Genomic DNA, 21,805 nt, shown 5'->3' with positions numbered 1-21,805 from the left:
TCAGTGACCTAAGTGCTTATTTATCACTTGTCGATTTCAGATCCATATCAGCTTCTATGAGTGAAGAACCCCTTGTCAACACTAATCTCCAAATAATTGCCTGTGAAACATCAATAATTTGCTGTGTGTTATGGATCCAAAACTAACAGCGCGTAATGATGCGGTGAGTCGTGCATGTCCATGGTAAAGATTCAAGTACATAAAATTCAGTCCTGTTTGTATTATTTCAGATGTCTCCAGAATGTTTTCTGATATTTATAAAAAATCACTGAAAGCAACAGAATCATGATAAGGTTGTGGTATATCACAAATGCACAAAAGTATTCAGAATGCATCATTTTCACCTTTTTCTTTAATTATCGACAAGTTTACAGTAACACACTTCTAATGCAAAATGTTGGTTTCCTTACTGTAGATTTAGCTTAATTATCTAAGTCACCAAACCCTCCAAACAACATTAATTCTAAGCACCGCTTAGTTACCGCGCATGTTGAAAGTTAACATCGAGGCATTTAGGGAGCGATGCTGCTCTGTCCGTGGTTCTGAAACGGCCTCGTCTCGTCATCATTTTGTTGAATTCCCAATTTTACAGAAATAGCTCCTTTGTTGTCCCTGTGATCCTGAATTATTTATTTCGGACCGTCGTTCCGCTGTGACATTTGCTCACATCGTCCCCGAGTAAGCATGTGCGGGAGCATGAATCCCTCGTCAGAATTCGGAAAGGTCAAGTGATTGATTTCACTATGCAAACACGCTCTATAGTGTCAGAATCAAACCTCCAAAGTTACGGATCGGGTGGAACATGACAGGTGACATCGGGGCTCATTGTGAGTGTTTGCTCTCACCATGCAAACTGAACGGACAGCTGTTTTAAGTTTACGCACATGTAAGTGGCCGATCTGTGATGCGTAAAAGGCGCGCTCCGGGGTGGGGACTTTCTCTGGAGAGGCAGCGGTAGAGAGCGCAACAGCACGACTCTCTGCATCCACAGGTTGCCTCGCGCATCTCTCCTCTTCTCTGAAGATCTTAGCAACCCGCTGCAGAGTGCAGCCACAGGACATGAAGTCACGCGCCGGGCTGAGCACTCCGGACCCGGGCTGGAAACAGAAGCTCGCGAGCACGATGCCAAACCTAGGCAGAACTGCAAGACCTGATTCAACAATTTAAAAACGCACCTTTCTGCTTTAACCGGCTGTCATGTGAGCATCCCCTCCGAGGACTGCGCGTCGTGTTCGAGAGCACCATGCTACGGGTCCCTCACTGCAGCGGCACCACGGAGACGGCATAATGGCATGCAGGAGCGGCTGCTGCTGCGGCTCCGGTGCGATAAACGAGGATAACGCGCGGTTCCTGCTGCTGGCGCTGTTCATCGTTGTCTATCTCCTGTGCGGGGCCGCCGTCTTCTCTGCGCTGGAGCACCCAAAGGAGAGAGAAGCGAAGGAGCGCTGGGCGCAGAGGTTCGAACATTTCAGCCAGAAGTACAACCTGAGTAAGAAAGAGCTGAATAACTTCCTGAGGAACTACGAGGAGGCGAACGTGGCAGGGATCCGCGTGGACGCAATCAGACCTCGATGGGACTTCACGGGCGCTTTTTACTTCGTAGGAACTGTGGTGTCAACCATCGGTGAGATGAAGATGCGAGCCTCTGCGAACTCAGTCAGATACATCACTTTTGTCGTTCTTTTACATAATCAGTTTCTGGGTTTTTGTTTCGTGACTCACTGTGCTTTTGATGGATTTTTTCCCTTTGCAAATAGCAAACTCCCACATCAATGCGTCTCCTCAGCACTTTACATTCCTTTCTCCCGGGAATGTAAAGCCCGTCAGGGGCCAGGTTCCGTTTAATCAAACTTTTATACAGGCCAAATGAAGCGCAGTAGCAATCTTTACTGAAAAGTAGGCAGATCCACTTCAGCATCAGTTTAGAGAGTTGGCTCAGTGCTTACAGTGTGGTTCAGTGGGTTCAACAGAACTACACACACTCTCTCACACACACAAGCCTTTTAATGCCTACTTCAGAGATTTGTCCTTGACTGTTATTTCTCCATTTCAGGACTGGCTGTGTCCATGACCGTTTGAGAGCATTCAAGTCTTTAGTGTCTTTGAGGCAGACAAAAACACAGCCATCACTGTAACACCGTTCCACACAGCAGGCGTGCTACTAATCCTTTTTTTTGGCAGAACTGCTCCTCTGTTTTGTACTTTTTAAGTCCTTTTAGATTTTTTAATGTTATGGACAGGTCATGGTTGGAGCCATTATAACAACCTGATTGGAGTTCATTTATTTGTAATGATTGTAATTGGCTTGCCCACGGCAGTTTAAATGAGTGGACTAGCTGAATATATTTTATAAAGAAGTACTCTCCTTATACATCTTAATTCTTTGGGTTTTCAGAGTGAAAGTGTCTCAAAAACAGATCTTAAACCATACTTTCCTCTACTCGAGTGTCAGCCGTTATGCACTTTTCCCTCTGACACTGCACAACAGCTTTATTTAAACAGACATTTAATCCCACCTTAGTTTAGCTTCTGAGGATTAACAAAACAAAACAGGATTGTCTTTTTGAGGTATGACTTCACAGTTATGATATAAGCACAGGGGGAAAATAGCACCTTTAATCATGTTATAAGTAATTGGAGACGATCTCTGATCTTACAAATGACCTTAAAGTAATTTGATGGGATATTAATCGCTTCAAGATAATCATATGTAAATTTTTATAATATTTAATTCTTCCCCAGTTTCATCAGTCCCTCTTCATCTTTATTTTCATCTAACAATCACCTCTCAGCGTTTGCCAGAGAAAGCCCCATCAGGAACACATCATCATTTTGCATCTTCTCTGAGAGCACTGTGTGTATCACAGCTTGGATGAATGTGTCTCGATTATCAAAGAACAGCAGCCTGAGTGTATGCGTAGGCACAAGAAGTCTATTTCAAAGGCATCTCGTGTGTGTGCTGAGGAAACCAAGTCATTATGTTTAGAGGTCGACTTCACTGAGTAGAATCCCTTATCTTCACTTTCATCTGAATATTTGAGTAAATACAGATATGTAATAATGTCGTCTGTTGACTGGTTAACTGTCAAATTTAAAGCATCACTGCGACATTTAAGACAGTGGATCTATTATTTGATGGAAAACTAGATGACAGTTTCAAATCTATATTAAACAAGCTTATGAGGCGCTTTAGTCTGTCTATTTCAGGGGCAACTGTAAAAAAAAAAAAAGGGGGGGAAAAGAGCATAAACATTATGAACAATTTATGAGTACAACACATTAAGAACTGGGTAAGAAAAAACAACTGTATCAAGAGAGGAGGCTGTTACAGCTGAGTAACTCCAGGCTTAATAATGTAGCAAACATCCAGTCGCAGTTTAAATTTGAATCCCGAGTCAAATTTACAACCGTGTCAGTGATATTTCTGCTCAACTTTAGAAGTGTTGTGATGTCGGACTCCACTGTGGCAGGACTCCCACAAATTAGTGGCTTCACTGTAGGACTGTACCATATTTTATCATCTGCAGTAAGACTGGTATACATCACTAAAACACATAATCAACGATCCTATGGTCTGATAAAAACACATTTTTACACTTCTGTGTTTCTATTCATGAAAAAAAAAAAACCTTCCAACTAAGCTAAAAGGTTGTTTCATGCAGCGTGCGTCCTGTAAAGACACAATCGAGTTATTAGTTAATGATTATTATTGATCAAGAAGCAAATAATCACACATCCCCAAAAAGACAGACTTTAGCTGTATATGTTTGCAGAACCCCAAATAACCCCGACTGTGTCCTGAGAGCGCTGTAATGGTGCTGCAATTTTACCTCTTTTCTTTGAGGCACCGCATATCTTGTTCATGGAACTCATCAACATCAAATTTACAAAACAAGTGGAAAGAAAAACACATCTATAAAATCCAGGCCATTTGGCTTTATTGTTGCATTTGGATGAAATCTCTGTTTCAATTAGCACCTTGAGATCCTTTCTGAATGTGAAGGCAATCAAACCCTCCACAAGATGCCTGCCTCTGGCATGGAGGCGGTTAGTCATGCTGCACCGTGTGTTTTTAATGAGAGTGGATACAGTCATGTTTAACTTTGTTTTTCTAGTAAAAAGGACTATCATATTGTTAAACAATAAATTTGTCACACGAGCGAGTGTAACTACGACGTTTCCACTCGAAAATAAAAACCAGAGTTCAATTTTTCAACAATTGGTCAGGAAGAAGAAGAAGAAGAAGAAGAGGAGCAGAGAGACAGACAGCACTTCATGGGCTTTTAGTGTTAAATGAGGGATGAAAAGACATCAGTGAGAGTGGTGCAGCTGAAAGACCTCATGTTCTGACTCCCATTTTCTTCATCTGCCAGTTCAGAAGAGACAAAGTCAGTCACAGAAAAACATTTTCAGATCCTGTTGGAATAAAAATCTGCAAAATCTGTTTGACCTTAAAAATTCTGGAGAAAAAAAAGCTACACCTGAGGCGTGGGGCGTCTCCACTGCGTCTTACATTTGCCAAAATAGTGTTGAAAAAAATACAGTGAAATGTGAGACTGGAACACCTCGGCTCTCAAACTGAGTGTTGCTGCACAGAGAGACAAAGCAAGAGAGGGTGAGGATGTCACCAATGGCAACCCTGTGGAGGAAAGCAGTTGCATGAGCACATTTTTCACTTAGTAGGAGAAGAGAGTTGTAATTGGCCGTCTTTGTTGATGGCAGATAGGAAAAGAGCTTGATTTAAAAGATAAAGCAGCTGCAGGTTGGTAGCCACTTTTCTCTAGTTTGCTTGTGTGTAAAAAAAAACCCAGAAGTTACGGGCAGGACTAGCATTTTCGAGCGAAGGTGACGTTTTAATGTACGAGAACTCTTTTAATCTATCCTTTCATTCAAAGATGATCCGTACAAGCTGAGGATTTAAAGTTTAACAACTTACATTAATCATTTTTTCCTTTGACAATGTCTGTTGTCCTTTTTTACATGTAGCACAGTGTAGTGACAATGTACATGAGAGCCTCATACATACAAAATAGCCTCATACAGTTTCATGAAGTAGACGTGTGGTATGAAGCCTTGATTATACTCTGCTAACACAGCCGACAGCAAAGCAGTCATTCCTGTTTAGTCTCAGTTACACTTTTCGTGTCCCTGAGTTAGCTTGGGTCCAAATTTTGTTATCAGATGGAGAGTGCCAGGGTCTGTGTGGATGACCTCACAGGTCTGACCATACAGAATTTAGATTACAATACCCCAACTACACATGCTCCCCAGTCAGGTGGCAGACTTCAAAGTGGGCACCAGCAGAGTTGGCGAGCAAAGCTCCTAGCATAGTTGCAGACATGGAAAGTATAATCGAGAGTCCACAGATGCGACAAGCACAGCTTAGTAGTTTGTCATCAAAGCTTTTGGTAAAAAGAAAAACAAAGAAGCTTGATGTTTGTGAAAATGTGCATTCAAACCAAACTCATTTAAGGTTTCTGTCTTGATTTTGGTTGCTGATGCTGAGGAGGAGGATGATTTTCCTCTAAGAGTGACCATAAAGTAATCTTATCACATCAAACCATTATCTTTTCCTAAACTTCTTCAAACAGATTTGGTGTCTAAATGTAACAATAGTGTAACATCCATCAACATTCACCTTAAGGAGGTGGGGGAGACTATCCCGGAGGACATTAGGTGAAAAGCTTGCAAGTTAGGTCAGGCTCTATTGGTCTTTTTATGACCTCTGGCTTCTGTTAGTCTATTTTAAAATGCTTTTGTCAGGTCTTTCTGCTAAAAAGCACTGAAGGCAGACTTCTACCACTACAATCTTTGTCAGTGTAGCCACAAAGCTCACATCACAACACTGAGGGTGTTCAGTTGTAGTGATGGTCCCAGCTGGTTCTCACAAAGACCACAGCTGGACATAACATGGGCTTAGTAGTAGAGAGGGTAAAGACCATTTAATGAGAGCTTCCACTGCACTGACATTTGTGTTTTATCTTATAATGACAGCAGTATCACCGTGTAAATTAACTCTCACTACGTAATGTATTTCTTTGTGTGTGAACGTCAGGGTTTGGGATGACAACCCCGGCCACCATTGGAGGAAAGGTCTTCCTGATGTTTTATGGCCTGCTCGGCTGTGCGGCTACCATCCTGTTCTTCAACCTCTTCCTGGAGCGTGTCATCACCGTCATTGCCTTTGTCCTTAAGTCGTGCTACGAAAGACGTCGTAACAAGGCTGTGCTGCCACAAAACGGACGTCAAGTCTCTGAGGGAAACAGAGCAAGTGGAGCCGGGGAGGAACTTGCAGGCTGGAAGCCCTCAGTCTACTGCGTTATGCTCATTTTAGGAGCGGCAGCCGTTTTGGTGTCCTGCTGCGCCTCACTGATGTACTCCGCAGCGGAGGGTTGGGGCTACCTGGACTCGCTTTACTTCTGCTTTGTAGCCTTCAGCACCATTGGGTTTGGAGATATGGTTAGCAGTCAGCGAGTCGCCTACGAAGGCCACGCTACGGCTGCGTACAGGCTGGGCAACTTCTTCTTCATCCTGACCGGCGTCTGCTGCATCTACTCCCTCTTCAACGTCATCTCCATCGTCATCAAGCAGGTACTCAACTGGCTGCTGAGGAGGCTGGAGGCCCCTTGTCGCTGCTGTTTCCCCAGGAGGGGTCACCACCCGCACCGGCATCCCCGTCGGAATGTGGTGGCCCCAGGTCACCTCCGCGCCCGCAGAGACCCATCCATCGAGACAGATGCCATTAACGAGAGCGAGACCGACACTGGACGCAGGTTGTCTGGGGAAATGATTTCCATGAGGGACTTCTTAGCAGCCAACAAGGTGAGAGTAAACTGACCACTCGTGTGACTCTGCACCTGATGAATGAAATCACACCTGTCTTTACAAGCAAGCAGTTCATTCTGAGAGTAATCTGATTTGATGATTGACGCGAGTAGTGGAGGGAAAACTCCTTTGTCCTGCTGCTGTCAGATATCTCTTTATGATCCATAACCTCCACGTGATTACCTGCATATATGTTATTATTAAAACTGATCAAAATATTTGTATTCACTGTCCATATGTGTGAAAAAATAAGGTGGAGAATTCCTATTTTGATACAAGTCTTATGCTTCATATTCAGTGGCTTATGTTTTGCTGCTGAACTGCTGGGCTGCATGCATATGCAGTGTCAAAGTTCTTTGAATATCAACGGCTGCGCAACCACCGGCATTGCTCATTCAGCAGCTCTTGTGGCCCCTCAGGAGTGTCAGTTGTCCATACATTTCCATATCTACTACTCCACTATTTAGACAAGACTAATGAGCAGTGTGAGCTGCAATTAAATGTCAAAAGTGTGCGCTCGTCTGCACTGGATCAGAAATCATTCTTAGATCTTTCATTACAGGTCCTGGAAGTCCTGACTGAGAAAATTAGAAGGCCAAATGGTTTAATTCTGCTGAACTGACACAACATTTGCGTGAAACCAAGAATAAATGAACTGTCTTCTATGTTCTTTGTTTCACTTTTCATGTTGTGTTAGCATTGTTAGTGAAATATAAGATTTCATTCAGGAAACTGAATTTAATCGTCTGATTCAGCCTCAGAACAAGCTGATGACAGAAAGCTGTGTGCATGCTTTTTATCAAGGCGCCTGGAACAGCAACTCATGTCTTTGTGTTGGTTGATGGTAAAATTTACTGCAAATTATGATATTTCCCTGTTAGTGTGAAGCATGGTTTCTAACCTCTGAAGCACCTCTGTGCTTCTTTTTTATGTAATACATAATAATTTATGGATAATTGATGCGAAACAAAATGTTATTTCAGTCTGAAAATATGAGCCTGAAATTTCACTGGAGCACCTTTGAACGTTATGCTTGCTTATACAACGACAACAGAGAGAAAGGGGGGGTGGGGTGAATAGATTACAGAAATCAGCAACTTATAACAAAACTTATAAACTTCTTTACAAGTACAAACACTTTATAGTAATTTCCACTGCACAGTTTAAATAACTTAGCACTACAAAAGGCTTTAACTTTTTATTAAGGTGGAAATGCTGTTTGCACGATAAACCTGCAGCAGCATAATGGGCAGAGTCTGCTTTTAGGCCGGTTCCCTGTAAGCTCTGCTTTCATTATGACAGTCCGTCTGCCACTGTGTGCCAGTCTCAGGGGAAAGCAAAAGCTTAATTGTTCAACCAAAACAGGAAGAGGACAGTGCGTTTGTGTTCCCTGGTGTCTTTCTGTAGCTTTCCCCAGCTAGCTAAAACAGTGGATGCTTTAGCAGTTGGAGTAGCTGTGAAAAGTCTACGAGATAAAAGAGAAAGAGTCGAGGTAAACAAGGTGAAGCGAGCGAGGGAGAGAGTGATGGTATAATAAGACTGTACCCCAGATGGGTATTCATTCATGGAGAAAGATCTGACGCTTTAGAGGGTTCCAAAGCTCTGGTGGCGTGACTTCCACGAGCTCATTAAGTTACAAAAGCTCTGCACTTATTAACCTGATACAACCGAGTGTTTAAAAACTGTGAGGTCTCTGAGACAGCAGCGAGGGGTGGGAAGGGGGATGTGTGTGTGTGTGTGTGTGTGTGTGTCTAAGGCACGTTAATGGAAATCTGCCCATTCCACATCAAAGCGTTGCTTTCACTAACAGCAAAGAAACAAGAAGGGAGGTTGAGCCTTGGCAGTTCAGATAGAAATATATACATTTGCAACATTTGATGACTTTGTATCCACATTAGGAGGTGGCTGATGTAACTTGTAGTTGGTAACACAAACAAGCTTTTGCTTTGGGGTGAATATTTCAAGGAGCCGAACACCGTCCACCGTCTGTGAACCATACATGACAGCAGGCCTCACTACACTCCTCTCCACCCACTCCACCCTACCTGCGCTCTCTTGCTTTGCATGGTTGATCTCAGGCATTTAAACTCATCTACCTTCACTATCTCTACTCTTTGCATGTTCAACTTTCCACCTGTCTCCTTCTAATCCACACTCTTGTACTCTATCTTGCTTCTACTGCCCTTCATTCCTCTTTTCTCCGGAGCATACCTCCACCTCGCCATACTCTCTTCCACCTGCTCCCTACTCTACAGATCACAGTGTTATCTGCAAACATCATAGTCCACGTCTGCCTGGCCTCATCTGTCAGTCTGTCCATCACCACTGCAAACAACAAGGGGCTGATGGAATCCATTTGTTACTCCCACCTCACCACTTTCTTGTCCTGCACCACCCTCATATACTTCTCTGCACCTCCTGACTTCCTCATACAATGCCACAGTTCCTCTTTTGGCACCTGTCATATAGTTTCTCTAGTTCCATAGAGTAGAGATGGACCGATCCGATATTACGTATCGGTATCGGTCCGATACTGACGTAAATTACTGGATCGGATATCGGAGGGAAATAAAAAATGTAATCCGATCCATTAAATGTCAAAAAAGCACCTCACGAAACTTGCAACACCGCGTAACTCGGCTCATAACCGTAGCACGTCTCACGTGATAGAGCGGCTGTGTGTATTTGGAGCCTCGCTACCAAACCAGCATTTCATCTCCCAGAAAGTTATCCCAGAGAGAAGTAAAGCAAGTGTGTAAGTTCATCTCTGAATTTTTGTAAAGCATTCCCATGTTAAGCTTAACAACCGATATATGGAGCGACTGCCTCTCTCTCTCTCCCTCCCCTTCCTGCAGCTACTTCAATCGTGAAACTGCTTAACGATCAGCTGATCGGCTTTTCTGTCGCGAGTCCGTCTCTCTTCTTTGTATTTGGCCCACTTTGCACCAGAAAGAGGAAACCAGCGGCTGAACAACAGCAGCACGTTTAAGCTTGATAAGCTGTTGTTAGAATTTATTTAATATTACTTTCTACACCAGGATCCTTTTCTACGTAGCTGACGGCTGGTAACTGTGCAGGGGCGGATCTAGCAAAGTTTAGCCAGGGGGCCGATAGGGCATTAACAGGAAAAGGGGCACAAAGACATACTTTTCTTTCTTATTCTCATTTAAAATACGTGGCTTTTAATAAATAATTATCTGAATCTTACACCCAAAGTTTTAATCTCTGATGTAAAATGTATAGAAGTCCATTACTGTATATAGTAACTATTAAGTCTAATATACCCTAGTAAGCTATAGTACTTTTTCCTTTGGGAAGGTACCATCTGTGAATTCTGCAATTCTGTTGAAGAAAGATGTTGAATCTATTTAATTCTTGAAAAATAATTTATTTCTGTGCATTTTTTTTCACCCTGCATCAAATTAAAGTTGATTACATCGATTAAGCATCATGAGGTGGAGGGTGGGGGGTGGTTCCCTATTAGTTAGGTTGCTTAATATTTCTGCTAAGTACTCTTTAAAATACCAGAATAGGGAGGATGGAGTAGGTTTAAGTTTATTAGATTGATCAGTGTTGCTGAACTATGAAATATTTTGGGTGCAGTGTATTTTTTGCATACAGGTATAACAGAATAGCTTTAGTGTTATTGTTTATTTAAACTTGAGTATGAACTTATACAAAATGCAGCAAGATATTAAAAAACAGTTTTATTGATTAAAAAACACACTATATCGGATTCATATCGGTATCGGCAGATATCCAAATTTATGATATCGGTATCGGTATCGGACATAAAAAAGTGGTATCGTGCCATCTCTACCATAGAGACCGAGTGAAGTTTTTACAGACCTCCGTACTTCTCCATCAGCACTCTCAAAGCAAACATTGCATCTGCTCTTTCTCAGATAAAAGCAATACTGCAGCTCACTGATTGTCACCTCTCTTCTCAGCTTAGCTTCAACAACTATTTCACACATCTTCATGCTGTGCCTGATCGGCTTTATCCCTCTGTAGTTACTACAGCTCTTCCCATCATCCTTGTTCTTGTAAACTGGTACCAGTACATATCTTCTCCATTGCTCAGGCATCCTCTCATTCTCCTCATGATGAACCATGACGTGCCAAAACAAAAAAAACAGCATACTGTGCCTCAATTTGGATAATCTGCAGGAGTGGTCACATTTTTGTAAATAAAAATAACTGAAAAACCTGCAGCTTTCCAACCTCTGAGCTAGCACACGCACTCACAATATATCCTCCTTCTACTGGCTGAAAAATGTATCCTTTGTTTCGTCTCTCGATTTCTCCTACAAGGCCAAGATGGCAAGCAATGGGGGTCAGAGGTGTGTGGTGTTTCAAGTGTTTGTGGTGCACTTATTCACCCGAAGCAGTATGGAGGTGAACCGTGTGCCAGGTTTGCCAGCAGATACACTGTATTGCCAAGAGTATTCACTCACCCATCCAATTCATTGAATTCAGGTGTTCCAATCACTTCCATGGCCACAGGTGTATAAAATAAAGCAGCTGGAAATGGAGAAAGCAAAGTCCTTAAAACCATAAAGGACTGCACAGAGTCCTGACCTGACAGTGGATACATTTACACCTGATTATATGCAAAACAACCCTGTTGCATTTATGAAAGGAATCAAACAGCATTTGTTGATTTCCAGCATTTTCTGCACTTTTTTTTGCAGAAAAAAATCAAAGGTAAAGGTTGCTGAGTGGCAAAAGTTAAATCACTGACACTCGTGTCAATACTTTCCAGCCTTGTTTGTTTAAAGCAGCACACTGAAGAAGAAAACCATCTGTCAGCTTTTTAATGCACCTGTGAGATCAGATGCTGCCGTTCAACCAGTGTTTGTTTGCCAAGACTTTATAGCTTGAATGTACCACTTCACTTTCCCCAGTTTTCTTCAGTTTCCATTTCCTCTTGTGCTGATTTTTTTTTTTTTATCTCTTCCTCTAGGTGAACTTGGCCATTATGCAAAAGCAGCTTTCGGAGATGGCAGTCGGGAACCAGCGCCAGTCCAGCTCCAGTTCACGTCAGAACGGCTTCTCGGGAGGGGTGGGTGCACTGGGCATCATGAACAACCGCCTGGCAGAGACTAGCGTGGACAGATAGGGGGATCCTTTTAGATCCTTTTAAAGGAAACAAAAGACACACGATAAAGAGTATGACACTGACACTGAGCGCCGCCTCCCTGAGGAAGAAGACGCTTTGATGTTGGAGGATGAAGGCTGACCCCCAGCAGCTACCGCTTAGACAGAAACCACCTCAGCCCAGCTTCTTGTCAAGAACTTGGCTAGATGAAAGATGTACGATAGCGTGCTGGATTTCCACATCTGGACCAGGCTCCGCGTGCTGGAATGTTCCCCTGTGAGGAATCCAGTTTCCATGGTGATAAATAAAAACCTGCCTAAAGCCTTGTATCTAAGCTTTAAAGCCTGATGCACTATGTGCTGCTTCACATAGACCTGCAACTTTCACTCATCTGCAGTACTTCACAATATTTACTACGACTCTGCCCGGGTCCATGCTGTATCCGTCTCTGTGAAAGGTATTATTGTCAGAGAAATAGCTTTAATAAAGGTGGTGTTTCTTGTTTTTGAGTCTCACAGTAGTCATTGCATAAAGTCCTGTGTCATCTTTAGAAAGTAAAAAAAGAAGGGAAAACATGACTAACTAAAAAGATTTTAGTTCTACGCTCACAGCATTTGTGGTAAATGTTTCACAGCCATGTTGTTCCGCTATTCAGTGGCTCGCATCCATTCATTATAACAACAAATAGCAACAACAAAGACAGAATCTCCCCAAAGAACCTCATTACAACCCTGAGCAGACCTGCCCTCTGCAGAATCAGAGTAGGAGCCCGCACTGAAACCCATTATGTAGGATTTCTGTTTACTCCGAATTTGTTTCACATTAGTCAAGCACAAATGCAAAAATTAGGACATTTTCATATTTTGTTGTGGCACAGGCCTGCAGGTGTTTGGTACTGATACAAATGAGGTAAAAACATGTAGTTCCAGGGCTCATTATTTAATTTTGGCTCAGCGGTGCTTGCTGTTTCTTTTCTCTGTTAGTCTGGATCCACACGACAAGTGCAGTGAACAATTAGAAGGCCATTCTTCTGCCAAGGCCAATTCCCTGTGTTGCAAATTTAAAACCAAAAGAGATCTGCAGCAACTCCAAAGTTTATCAGGCTCCTCCTGCACCCATGTTTTACCTCCTCACCAGGTTTCATGACATTCGGCCTGATAGTTTTTGTGTAACCCGGCTGACAGACGACAGGCTCTGTATCCTCGGCAGAGGAAAATAACTGAGGTACTGAGGTGTAAATACTTCAGACTCGGCCTCAGGCACCCAGTCAGCATTGTGAAGGATCAGAAAGAGGCCTGGTTGTCAGTGGTTTGGGTTCTAAGGAGAATATTAGGGATCCAAAATTTAGCCAAGCATACAGCATGGAATTATATCCGGGATGATTTTTCCCCATTGAGATCTGATGAGCTTTCAAAGTGCTCCTTTAATTTTTTTGGAGCAGTGCATATTTTGATCATATAAAGATATTTTCCCCTTCAACATGTATTACATCAATGGTCTAGCTTTCTGCACTGAAATTACAGGGTGGTTATCCTCCGGGCTCCACCTCTGATAGTACCTGCTGTACATGTGACTTAAAGCGTGTGGAAGAGGCTCAGCAGAAATGTTGATGACATGAATTCATTTAAATGTCAGTATTTTAAAATAGGCATGGCTTTTCCTGCAGCTCTCCCCCCCCCACCACTTCACATGGGGTTCAAATCTCAGCCTCTCCAGGGAGACGTCCTGTGCATGTAGGGCTGCCACGATTAGTCGACTAGTCATGATTACGTCGACCATCAAAATAATCGTTTGTGGCAGCCCTATGTGCATGTTGCATCTAGGGAGATATTTTTTTCTCTTCGAGCTTCTTTATACAGCTCATCTGATTTGGTCTGAAAAGACCTGTATTTTTTTCACAGACTTTCTGCAGCTTGACGACAGAGCCAAGAGGAGGTGCAGGAGTGTAGTTCACTCTCAGACCACTTGAATTACAATATGCTGAAAGGTTATTATGGATGTTTTTGTCTGCCCCAGCTTTAAGTGCGTCTCATGACCGAAGATGAAGAGCAGAGAGAGAAGACTCTTGAGTTTTGTCTTGATGAGATGACAGCCATGCAAACCTGCCAGGGAAGTAAGATCCCTGCACGTAGTTTTAATACAACACAAACTGCCAATTGTGGGTTTTTTTCTGTCTACTTCTCTTTGAAATAAAGAAAATACCCCAAATTTAATAAGTAACTCTACCATTGTACATGTTGGTTTTTGGGTGTCACTGGTTGCTTCAAAGAATAGCTGTGGTCCTGACAGCAGACCACTGTGCTGAATTTCCCCACTGAATGCCACCTGATTTTAGCCTCACCACAGACTGAGTGAAAGCACAGAGGGGGGGGGCAAAAATTGAAAATGGTCAAACTGGGAGCATACTGGCCCAAAAAGCCTTTTTTTTTCTTTTACAAACACAATCTAGGTTTGCAAAAAATGACAGGTTGATCTATTTAGTCCTTTAGAAAGTTGACCACTTAGCAAAGGCTTGTTAATGCTCAGGTTAATAACTCATGTTAAATATGAGTTGGAAGGTTGGTTGTTTGCATGCCACTGTCCGGTCTTTAAGTGATGACGTATGAACCCTGCTTCTGTGTTTAATAAGGCTGCTGTGTTTTTAACATGTTTTAATGCTTTGTATCCTGAACAAGCCCCTAAAAACAGTCAGTGATCCCTGTCGGCCTCTCTCGGTTTTTATTACCGCTGTTTATTTTAAAGCTCAGTTTTTAAACCCTTCCGATGTAACTACAGCCCAGCCCATGCAGCAGTATATTAATGACTAACCTCGTACTGTGGATGGATTATCTCAGTTGTTCTCCTGACTGAAGTTTGGTCCGTTTACAGCATCCTGCCATGCGATTGCATTTGTCCCTAACCATCGGGAACCCTCATGTTAACTTTTATCGAGTTGCATAAAGAGCTTTGAGTGTGCTTTAGGTAGACTAGAATTGTACTATATGAGAAGCAGTCTATTTGCTAAATAATAATACTAACTAGCCCATCAGCACTTATAAACATGCAGACAGAGTCAAGCATCAGAATGAGGAAGAAAAGTGATTTAAGTTATTTTTAACACAGCATCACTGTTGGTATCAGACAGTCTGGGCGGAGCATTTCAGAAACTGCTGGGATTTCCGCACACAGTCATCTCTCGGGTTTACAGAGAATAGTCCGAAAAGAGGAAATATCCAGTGAGCGGCAGTTCTCTGGGTGTAAATGCCTTAATGATGTCAGAGATCAGATAATTGCAGCCTGTTTGAAATTATAATAATAACCATTCTTTACAACCAGTATGCAGAAGAGCATCTCTGACAGGACAGCGCATGAAATCTTGAAACAGCAGAAGACCAAACCGGGTGTCACTTCTGTCAACTAAGAGGAAAACAACACTACAATTCACAGAGACTCCCTAGAGTTGGACAACAGAAGAATAAAAAAAAACAGAAGTCTGATGAGTCTCGATTTCTGCTTTGGTGTAAACAGCATCGAGTATGGATCCATTCTACTTTATAACAGTTCAGACCGCTGATGGCGGCAGTGGTACAATGGTTTGGGGGGTATTTTTTGGCATACTTCAGGGCCCTCAGTACCAGCTAAGTATTGTTTAATTGCCACAGACATGTCCATCCCTTTATGACCATAGTGTACCCATCTTCCGATGGCTGGTTCCATCACCATGTCACAAAGCTCAGATCATCTTAAACTGGTTTTGTGGACATGGCAATGATTTCACTGTACTCAAATGGCCTCCACAGTTATCTTTGGGATAGAGCACCTTTGGGATATGGTGGAACGAGAGATGATGGCACCCACTATTAGTAAAGTGTACCTAATGCGTGCACAACAAGCCAAGAGAAAGTCAGCTGGCTCTGCTAATGCACGTTCATTATGGGCTCAGCAGACAGAATGCCCGGGTGCTTCATGGACGAAGCCTGGAAAACTTTTCGCTGTAGAACAAACAAGGACATTTCTATATTTTCATCAAGTAAGTAAACTAATCTGAAAATACAAATCTAGACTCATTCTTTGCTACAGACACACAAACACAATCACACACTAAAACACACAGAAACTATTCAAACGGAGAAGAATTATGAATATGTCAATATGCCTACATGGATAATAACAGCTTTGAAGAAATGTGTGTTCCTGTTTGTCTGTGTGTCTGAGAGTGCACAGATACATTTGTGAGTGAGACAGCAGAGCCACAGGCAGATGTAGACACACAAAGACTCTTTGTCAAAGCTCTTTTTTTTAAACAAGTCACAACACCACCCAGAGAGTGACTGATACCACTGTCATATCCACTCTGTTTGATACGCACTCCAATGGAAGAGCCATGTGGGATGTGACAATATGGTTGATTCGACACTGCTGCGGGTGGCCTCGGTGTTGCTCCACCTTTCATGCTTCACTGAGAATAAACCTGATAAGTGGCTATTTTATTGTTATGCTTCCAACAGGTGATAAAACTTTGTGTACCTGGGTAAAAATAAAAATCATGTGTGAATACAGCAATTTTGGGAATAACTGAAAGTGGCTGTAGTTCTCAGACTATAGAAAATGCAAATTATACTAAAGAAATTCAATAAAGCCTCACACGCATCACTATCATACAGGTCCTTTAAAGGTCAGCAGCTGCCACACGGTGACTTTGCACATGTTTACTACAGGGATTAGCAACACAGTACAGCTAATTGCCTCAAACTTTTTAATTAGCATAGGAGGAATGCATCGTCAGTGGGCACATAACTCTTAATACGTCATGTGCCTGAGTGTGTCAGGGGAGAGTAAACAGCAAATCAGCCAATTAAATAGTGTCTGTGAAAACCGAGGCTGTAAAATTCAGCTGGCAACTGGTGCTACCTAAACATATGCAGAGTGAACGCTGCATGTTCACAAGCAGCATCTTAGAAAGCCAGCGAAATCTCTGCAGCTCCTTCCAGTTTACTGCAAGGACGTTAATGCTTTTCTTAATGCCGTACATCAAAGTCAACTTTCTGTTTGTGTTCTCACTGTATCAACCAATAAATTGACTTTTTGTCTTTCTGCAAACACGGGACTCTGCTCACTCTCTTGCCTATTTACGTGGCTCACAAGATTAATAATCAGCCACTCTACGCAGTAATGTGTGGTTAAACCTTGGAAACACACGACATGTGATGTTCATTAAAGTTAATTTAATAAACAAAAGAGACACTTTATTAAATGAATATATTACAGCAGAGTGCAGTCAGTAACCAGCAGAAAGTCAAAGCAATGCTAATAATTACAGATTTGACGGTAAGATGTTTAATAATTAGAGGTTTGTGCTGCTGTTTAAAGTCAATTAATGGTCAAAGAGTCATATGGAGTTACAAAGTACATATACACAGATCAGGCATAATATTATGACCACCTGCCTAATATTGAGTTTGCCCCCCATGGACTCCATTAGACCCCTGATTATGCTCTGGTATCTGGTTGTTAGCAACAAATTTCTTAAGTCAGGCACATCCCACAGATGCTTGATTGCATTGAGGTCTGGGGAATTTGGAGGCCAAATCAACACCTCAAACTCATTGTTGTGCTCCTCAAACCATTCCTGAACCACATTTGCTTTGTAGACGCTGCTGAAAGAGACCACAGCCATGAGGGAATACTGTTTCCATGAAAGGCTGTACATGGTCAGCAACAATGTTTTGGTAGCTTGTACACATCAAAGTATGATCCACATGGATGGCAGGACCCAAGGTTTCACAGCAGAACACTGCCAAAAGCATCACACCTGCTGGTTTTCTTCCCATAGTTCATCCTTGTGCCAGGTGTTCCCCAGGTACGGACATGCACCCGGCCATCCACATGATGTAAAACAAAACGTGATTCATCAGAGCAGATTAATTACTTGCATTGCTCCATGGTCCAGCCTGATGATCAGGTAGCCATTGTTGGTGCTTTCAGCAGTGGACTGGAGTCAGGATGGGCACTCGGACTGGTCTCAGGCTCTGCAGCCACACACACAAACTGCGATGCTTTGTGTATTCTAGCACAGTTTTGGTATCAGAACTAGTTTTAACTTTGTGAACAATTTAAACTACAGTAGCTCAAATGTTGGATCGGACCACACAAGCCAGCTTTCATTCTCCATGTGCATCAGTGAGCCTTGATCCCCATACTTTAGAGACTTATTTGCCTTACTGATGATTGTTTTTAGAAATTAATTTGAACAAAATACCATGCATAACAACAAGAACAATAAAACTGAACATTTGTATGCAAGAAAAATCACCATAAAGAAAGTATGTTTGTCAAAACCATAATTTGTTTCCCTATAATTATAATACACTTGGAGGTATTCATAGCACTTTCTGGTGGTAAGTGTTGTAAGGAGGTCCAGCAGGTCAGCTAAATCAGAAGGTTGGTGGTTCGAACCCTGGCAACTTCAGTCTGCATGCCAAATATCCTTGGGCGAGGTACTAACCCCACTTCTGATGAGGTGTGAGTGTGTTTGAATGTTAGATAGAAAGCACAAGCAGAAAAAAACTGCTTGTATGAATGGGTGTGAACTGGTGAGTCAAGTGGTGCAAAGCATTTTAAGTAATCAGGTAGAGTAGAAAAGCACTATATTTACAATTCCACATACTTCACTTCTTCCACATTTGTAATGTTACAGCATTATTTCAAAATGAATTAAATTAATTTTTCACCTCAATATTCTACACAAAATAAACAAAATGACAAAATGAAAAAAACGTTTCAAAATTCTTGCAAATTTATTAAAAATAAAATACAAAAATATAACATGTACAGTATTCACAGCCTTTGCCATGATAGTCAAAATTGCATGGAGTTTGCCAAAAGTCACCTGAAGGACTCTCAGACCATTAGAAACAAATTTTCTGCTCTGATGAAACAAAGATTGACATTGTTGGCGTGAATGCCAGGCCTCATGTCTGGAAGAAACCAGGCACCACTCATCACCTGGCCAGTACCACAGGGGCGGATCTAGAGAAATTTTCTTAAGGTGGCATGAGGGTGGCAAAGAAATCAAATGGGGTGGCAAAATTAAAGCCTTTTTTTTCAAACACATATGCAGGTGGTTACATATGGTTAAAATAATTCAAATGCAGTAAGTATACATGTTTTTCATATAAATATAGTCTATAACTTAATTATCATCTGTAGCCCACATAATTAAACACTTTAGTTACATAAAACATGTGAGTTTTGATTTTATGTACTGTATAGCCTGTATAATAAATAAATATGTAGCCAAATAAGTATAAAATCCAGAAAGCTACACAACATGGGGCGGTTCATTTACAAACACATGTCTAACTTAAGTTTCACTGTTTTTTGTTAGAAAACAATCACATTGTTACAGCTTAAATTACACAAAATGTCAGAAATCTGCACTGTCATGAACAAAAATTTAAAGCTAATTTTTCATGATTTGTTGGATTAACCCTCTGAGGTCTGAAATACAACCGGACATTTTTGACTCCTTTTGAGTTTATGTTTGTATTTCACCCTCAAATTGTTTCATCTTATTTTTTCCTCCTTGCCTTGTTTGGTATCATTCTTTTCAGCTCAACTGAATTTAGGTTTTTTTTTTCACTGACATACTGCATTAGTATTACTGATCTGAAATCACACAAAGAACTTAAAATCCTAGAAGTATTTTTTTACTGTAAAAAAAAAAAAACAGACATGTTGAGTAAATCTTTATAACTTGAAATGCAAATATAAAATGTACATTTTGTAAACATATACAACTATTTATCTAAAAATGCAGCCAATACACCTGCCGTTTTTTTTTTCATTTTGTACAACCATTTAAAAATATTACTAAAACTAAAATCAGAGAACAATCAGGTTTCGCAATAAGATGCCCCACAAATGATGTGTGCCAGTAAAAAAACAACAACGTTTGTCCACCAAAAGACAGAGGAGAGCAGCACAGGGATAAACCTGCAGGCCTGACAACAGCAGGTGTATCACTCCGCTGGTTTTCTACTTAGTGACAGTGTTTACGTTTCAAATGTGCCTTAGTGACATTCATCATTGCCCTCACTGACACACAAAACAAGGACTACACAACAGAACAACTACATAAGACAACACAACACACTAAGTATACACTCCACACTTAACGTCACAAATCTCCCACATCTAACAACTCTCTCTCACTCGCTCGCTCTGTCTCGCTGCCCTTACCGTCACTCCCAAAACTCTCCCCTCTTCCTAAACAACCAAATCCCACGTGTTGACTTTTTTTTTTTAAATTGGTCGACATGGTGCATTTTTTCACCGATAGGAAAGAGGTGGCTTTTTTTCCTTTCTTTACTGTTTTCGCGCTGTCCTTAGAAAACGCTTAGAACACACACACACAAACTGACGACAGTATTTAGAAAAAAAGCGTGGCTTATATATATGTATTATCATAAATCTGGATTTACTAGCCTGTAATTAAAATTTAAAAACTTTGAAGTCTGAACTTCCAATATGGGCTGAAATAGAGACTCAGCGTGGCTGCAGCTTGTTGTTTTGTCAGCTTAAATCAGTCATGTGATTTGGAGGTGCAGCGTGTGGACCACAGAGGGTTAATAACACTCACCTTCCTTTTATTTCCAGAGTGTAACATCCAACCACCTGTGTAAAATCCGAAATTCCCATGGTGTTGTTCAAAAGGTGGTCTGGCACAATCCGCTTGCTACGGAAAACAAGAAAAAAGCCAGTCTGTGCTATGGGCTGAACCATTTCTTAATGGTGGAGGGGGGGGGGGGGCACTATGCAATATATTCAGTTTTAGCATTTATATTCAGTGTTGACTGTAACTACGATCAAACTGCGTATGCTATCTTATTTTAATAAACAACACTGTCATATGCAAAACTGGGGTGGCACTTGGGGTGGCAAGGGATCATTTTAGGGTGGCACCCTTCTAGATCCGCCCCTGCAATACCATCCCTACAGTAAAGCATGGTGGTGGCATGTATCATGCTGTGGGGGATGTTTTTCTCCAGCAGGAACTGGGAGACGAGTCAGGGTTGAGAAAAAGATGAATGCATCAATGTACGGAGAAGTCCTTGATCATAACTTACTCCAGAGCACTCTGGAACTCAGAGGGAGCAAAGGTTCATCTTCTAAAGGGCAATGACCCAAAGCACACAGCCAAAATAACAAAGCATTGGCTTTGCGACCGCTCTGTGAATATCCTGGAGTGGTCCAGCAAAATCCCAGACTTAAAACTGATTCAAGATCTCTGGAGAGATCTGAAAAGGGCTGCACAGCTCCTGTCCAGCCTGATGGAGCTTGACTTGTTCTGCAAATAAAAATGGGAGAAACTGCCCAAAAGCTTTTAGCATCATACTCAAAAATCGACAGTAATTGCTGCCAAACATCCTTCGACAAAGTATTAAGCAAATGACATGTGGGACTTGTTTTTTAAAGTGGTTTTGAACAAAATGTGGAAGAAGAAGAATGTGGAAAATGTGGCACTGTGAATACTTTCCAGATCCACTGTATGTAGTGCCACTTAAATTAGATGATGTTTTTGGCAAAGATGTTCAAAATTTGGACTGGAGTCTGCAAACATCTCTATCCCTAAAATGAATTGTGAACAAAAAAATATCTGTGTCCTTATTAAAATGTCCTTCTGCTAAAGCTAATTTGGTGACTTATTTTTTCTACTTATCAACTGCTAAGTATTCACTTTAAGTATTTCCATACTAATCAATAAAAGAAGGACCAGTTGTTTTTTGTTTTATTCTACAGTAGCTACATAATACTGTTTAATATCACGTCAAATTCGTTCACGGCTTTACAGAACGTTAAATAAAACATACAGAGGTTTTTGCCATCTCACTTCTCCAT

At 41.6% G+C, this 21,805-nt stretch overlaps 1 protein-coding gene across 2 annotated transcripts; it reads left to right on the top strand.

Moving 5' to 3' along the window:
- Positions 1-948: 948 nt before the first annotated feature.
- Positions 949-12,377, top strand: LOC116315528 (potassium channel subfamily K member 13-like). 2 transcript variants are annotated; one of them, XM_031733849.2, is made up of 3 exons: positions 949-1,624; positions 6,056-6,822; positions 11,792-12,377. In XM_031733849.2, exons 1-3 carry the CDS (start codon positions 1,288-1,290, stop codon positions 11,945-11,947), a joined length of 1,260 nt encoding a protein of 419 aa, XP_031589709.1. In that variant the 5' UTR covers positions 949-1,287; the 3' UTR covers positions 11,948-12,377. The 2 variants fall into 2 exon arrangements, 1 of the variants encoding a protein (XP_031589709.1); XR_005608498.1 differs by lacking the exons at positions 949-1,624; positions 6,056-6,822 and adding an exon at positions 11,381-11,532 and having other exon boundaries at positions 11,792-11,921.
- Positions 12,378-21,805: the final 9,428 nt, after the last annotated feature.

The sequence above is a fragment of the Oreochromis aureus genome, linkage group 15 (genome assembly GCF_013358895.1).
Source record: "Oreochromis aureus strain Israel breed Guangdong linkage group 15, ZZ_aureus, whole genome shotgun sequence".
Classification (NCBI taxonomy): Eukaryota; Metazoa; Chordata; class Actinopteri; order Cichliformes; family Cichlidae; genus Oreochromis; species Oreochromis aureus.
Note: the sequence above shows the minus strand (reverse complement) of the source record. Positions and strands in the feature narration are given on the sequence as shown.

Excerpts from the sequence above, each read along its gene's own strand:
- LOC116315528 (XM_031733849.2), top strand. The coding sequence starts at position 1,288 with ATGGCATGCAGGAGCGGCTGCTGCTGCGGCTCCGGTGCGATAAACGAG. Across the intron at positions 1,625-6,055 it reads AACTGTGGTGTCAACCATCG|GGTTTGGGATGACAACCCCG; the intron begins GTGAGATGAAGA and ends TGTGAACGTCAG. Across the intron at positions 6,823-11,791 it reads ACTTCTTAGCAGCCAACAAG|GTGAACTTGGCCATTATGCA; the intron begins GTGAGAGTAAAC and ends CTCTTCCTCTAG.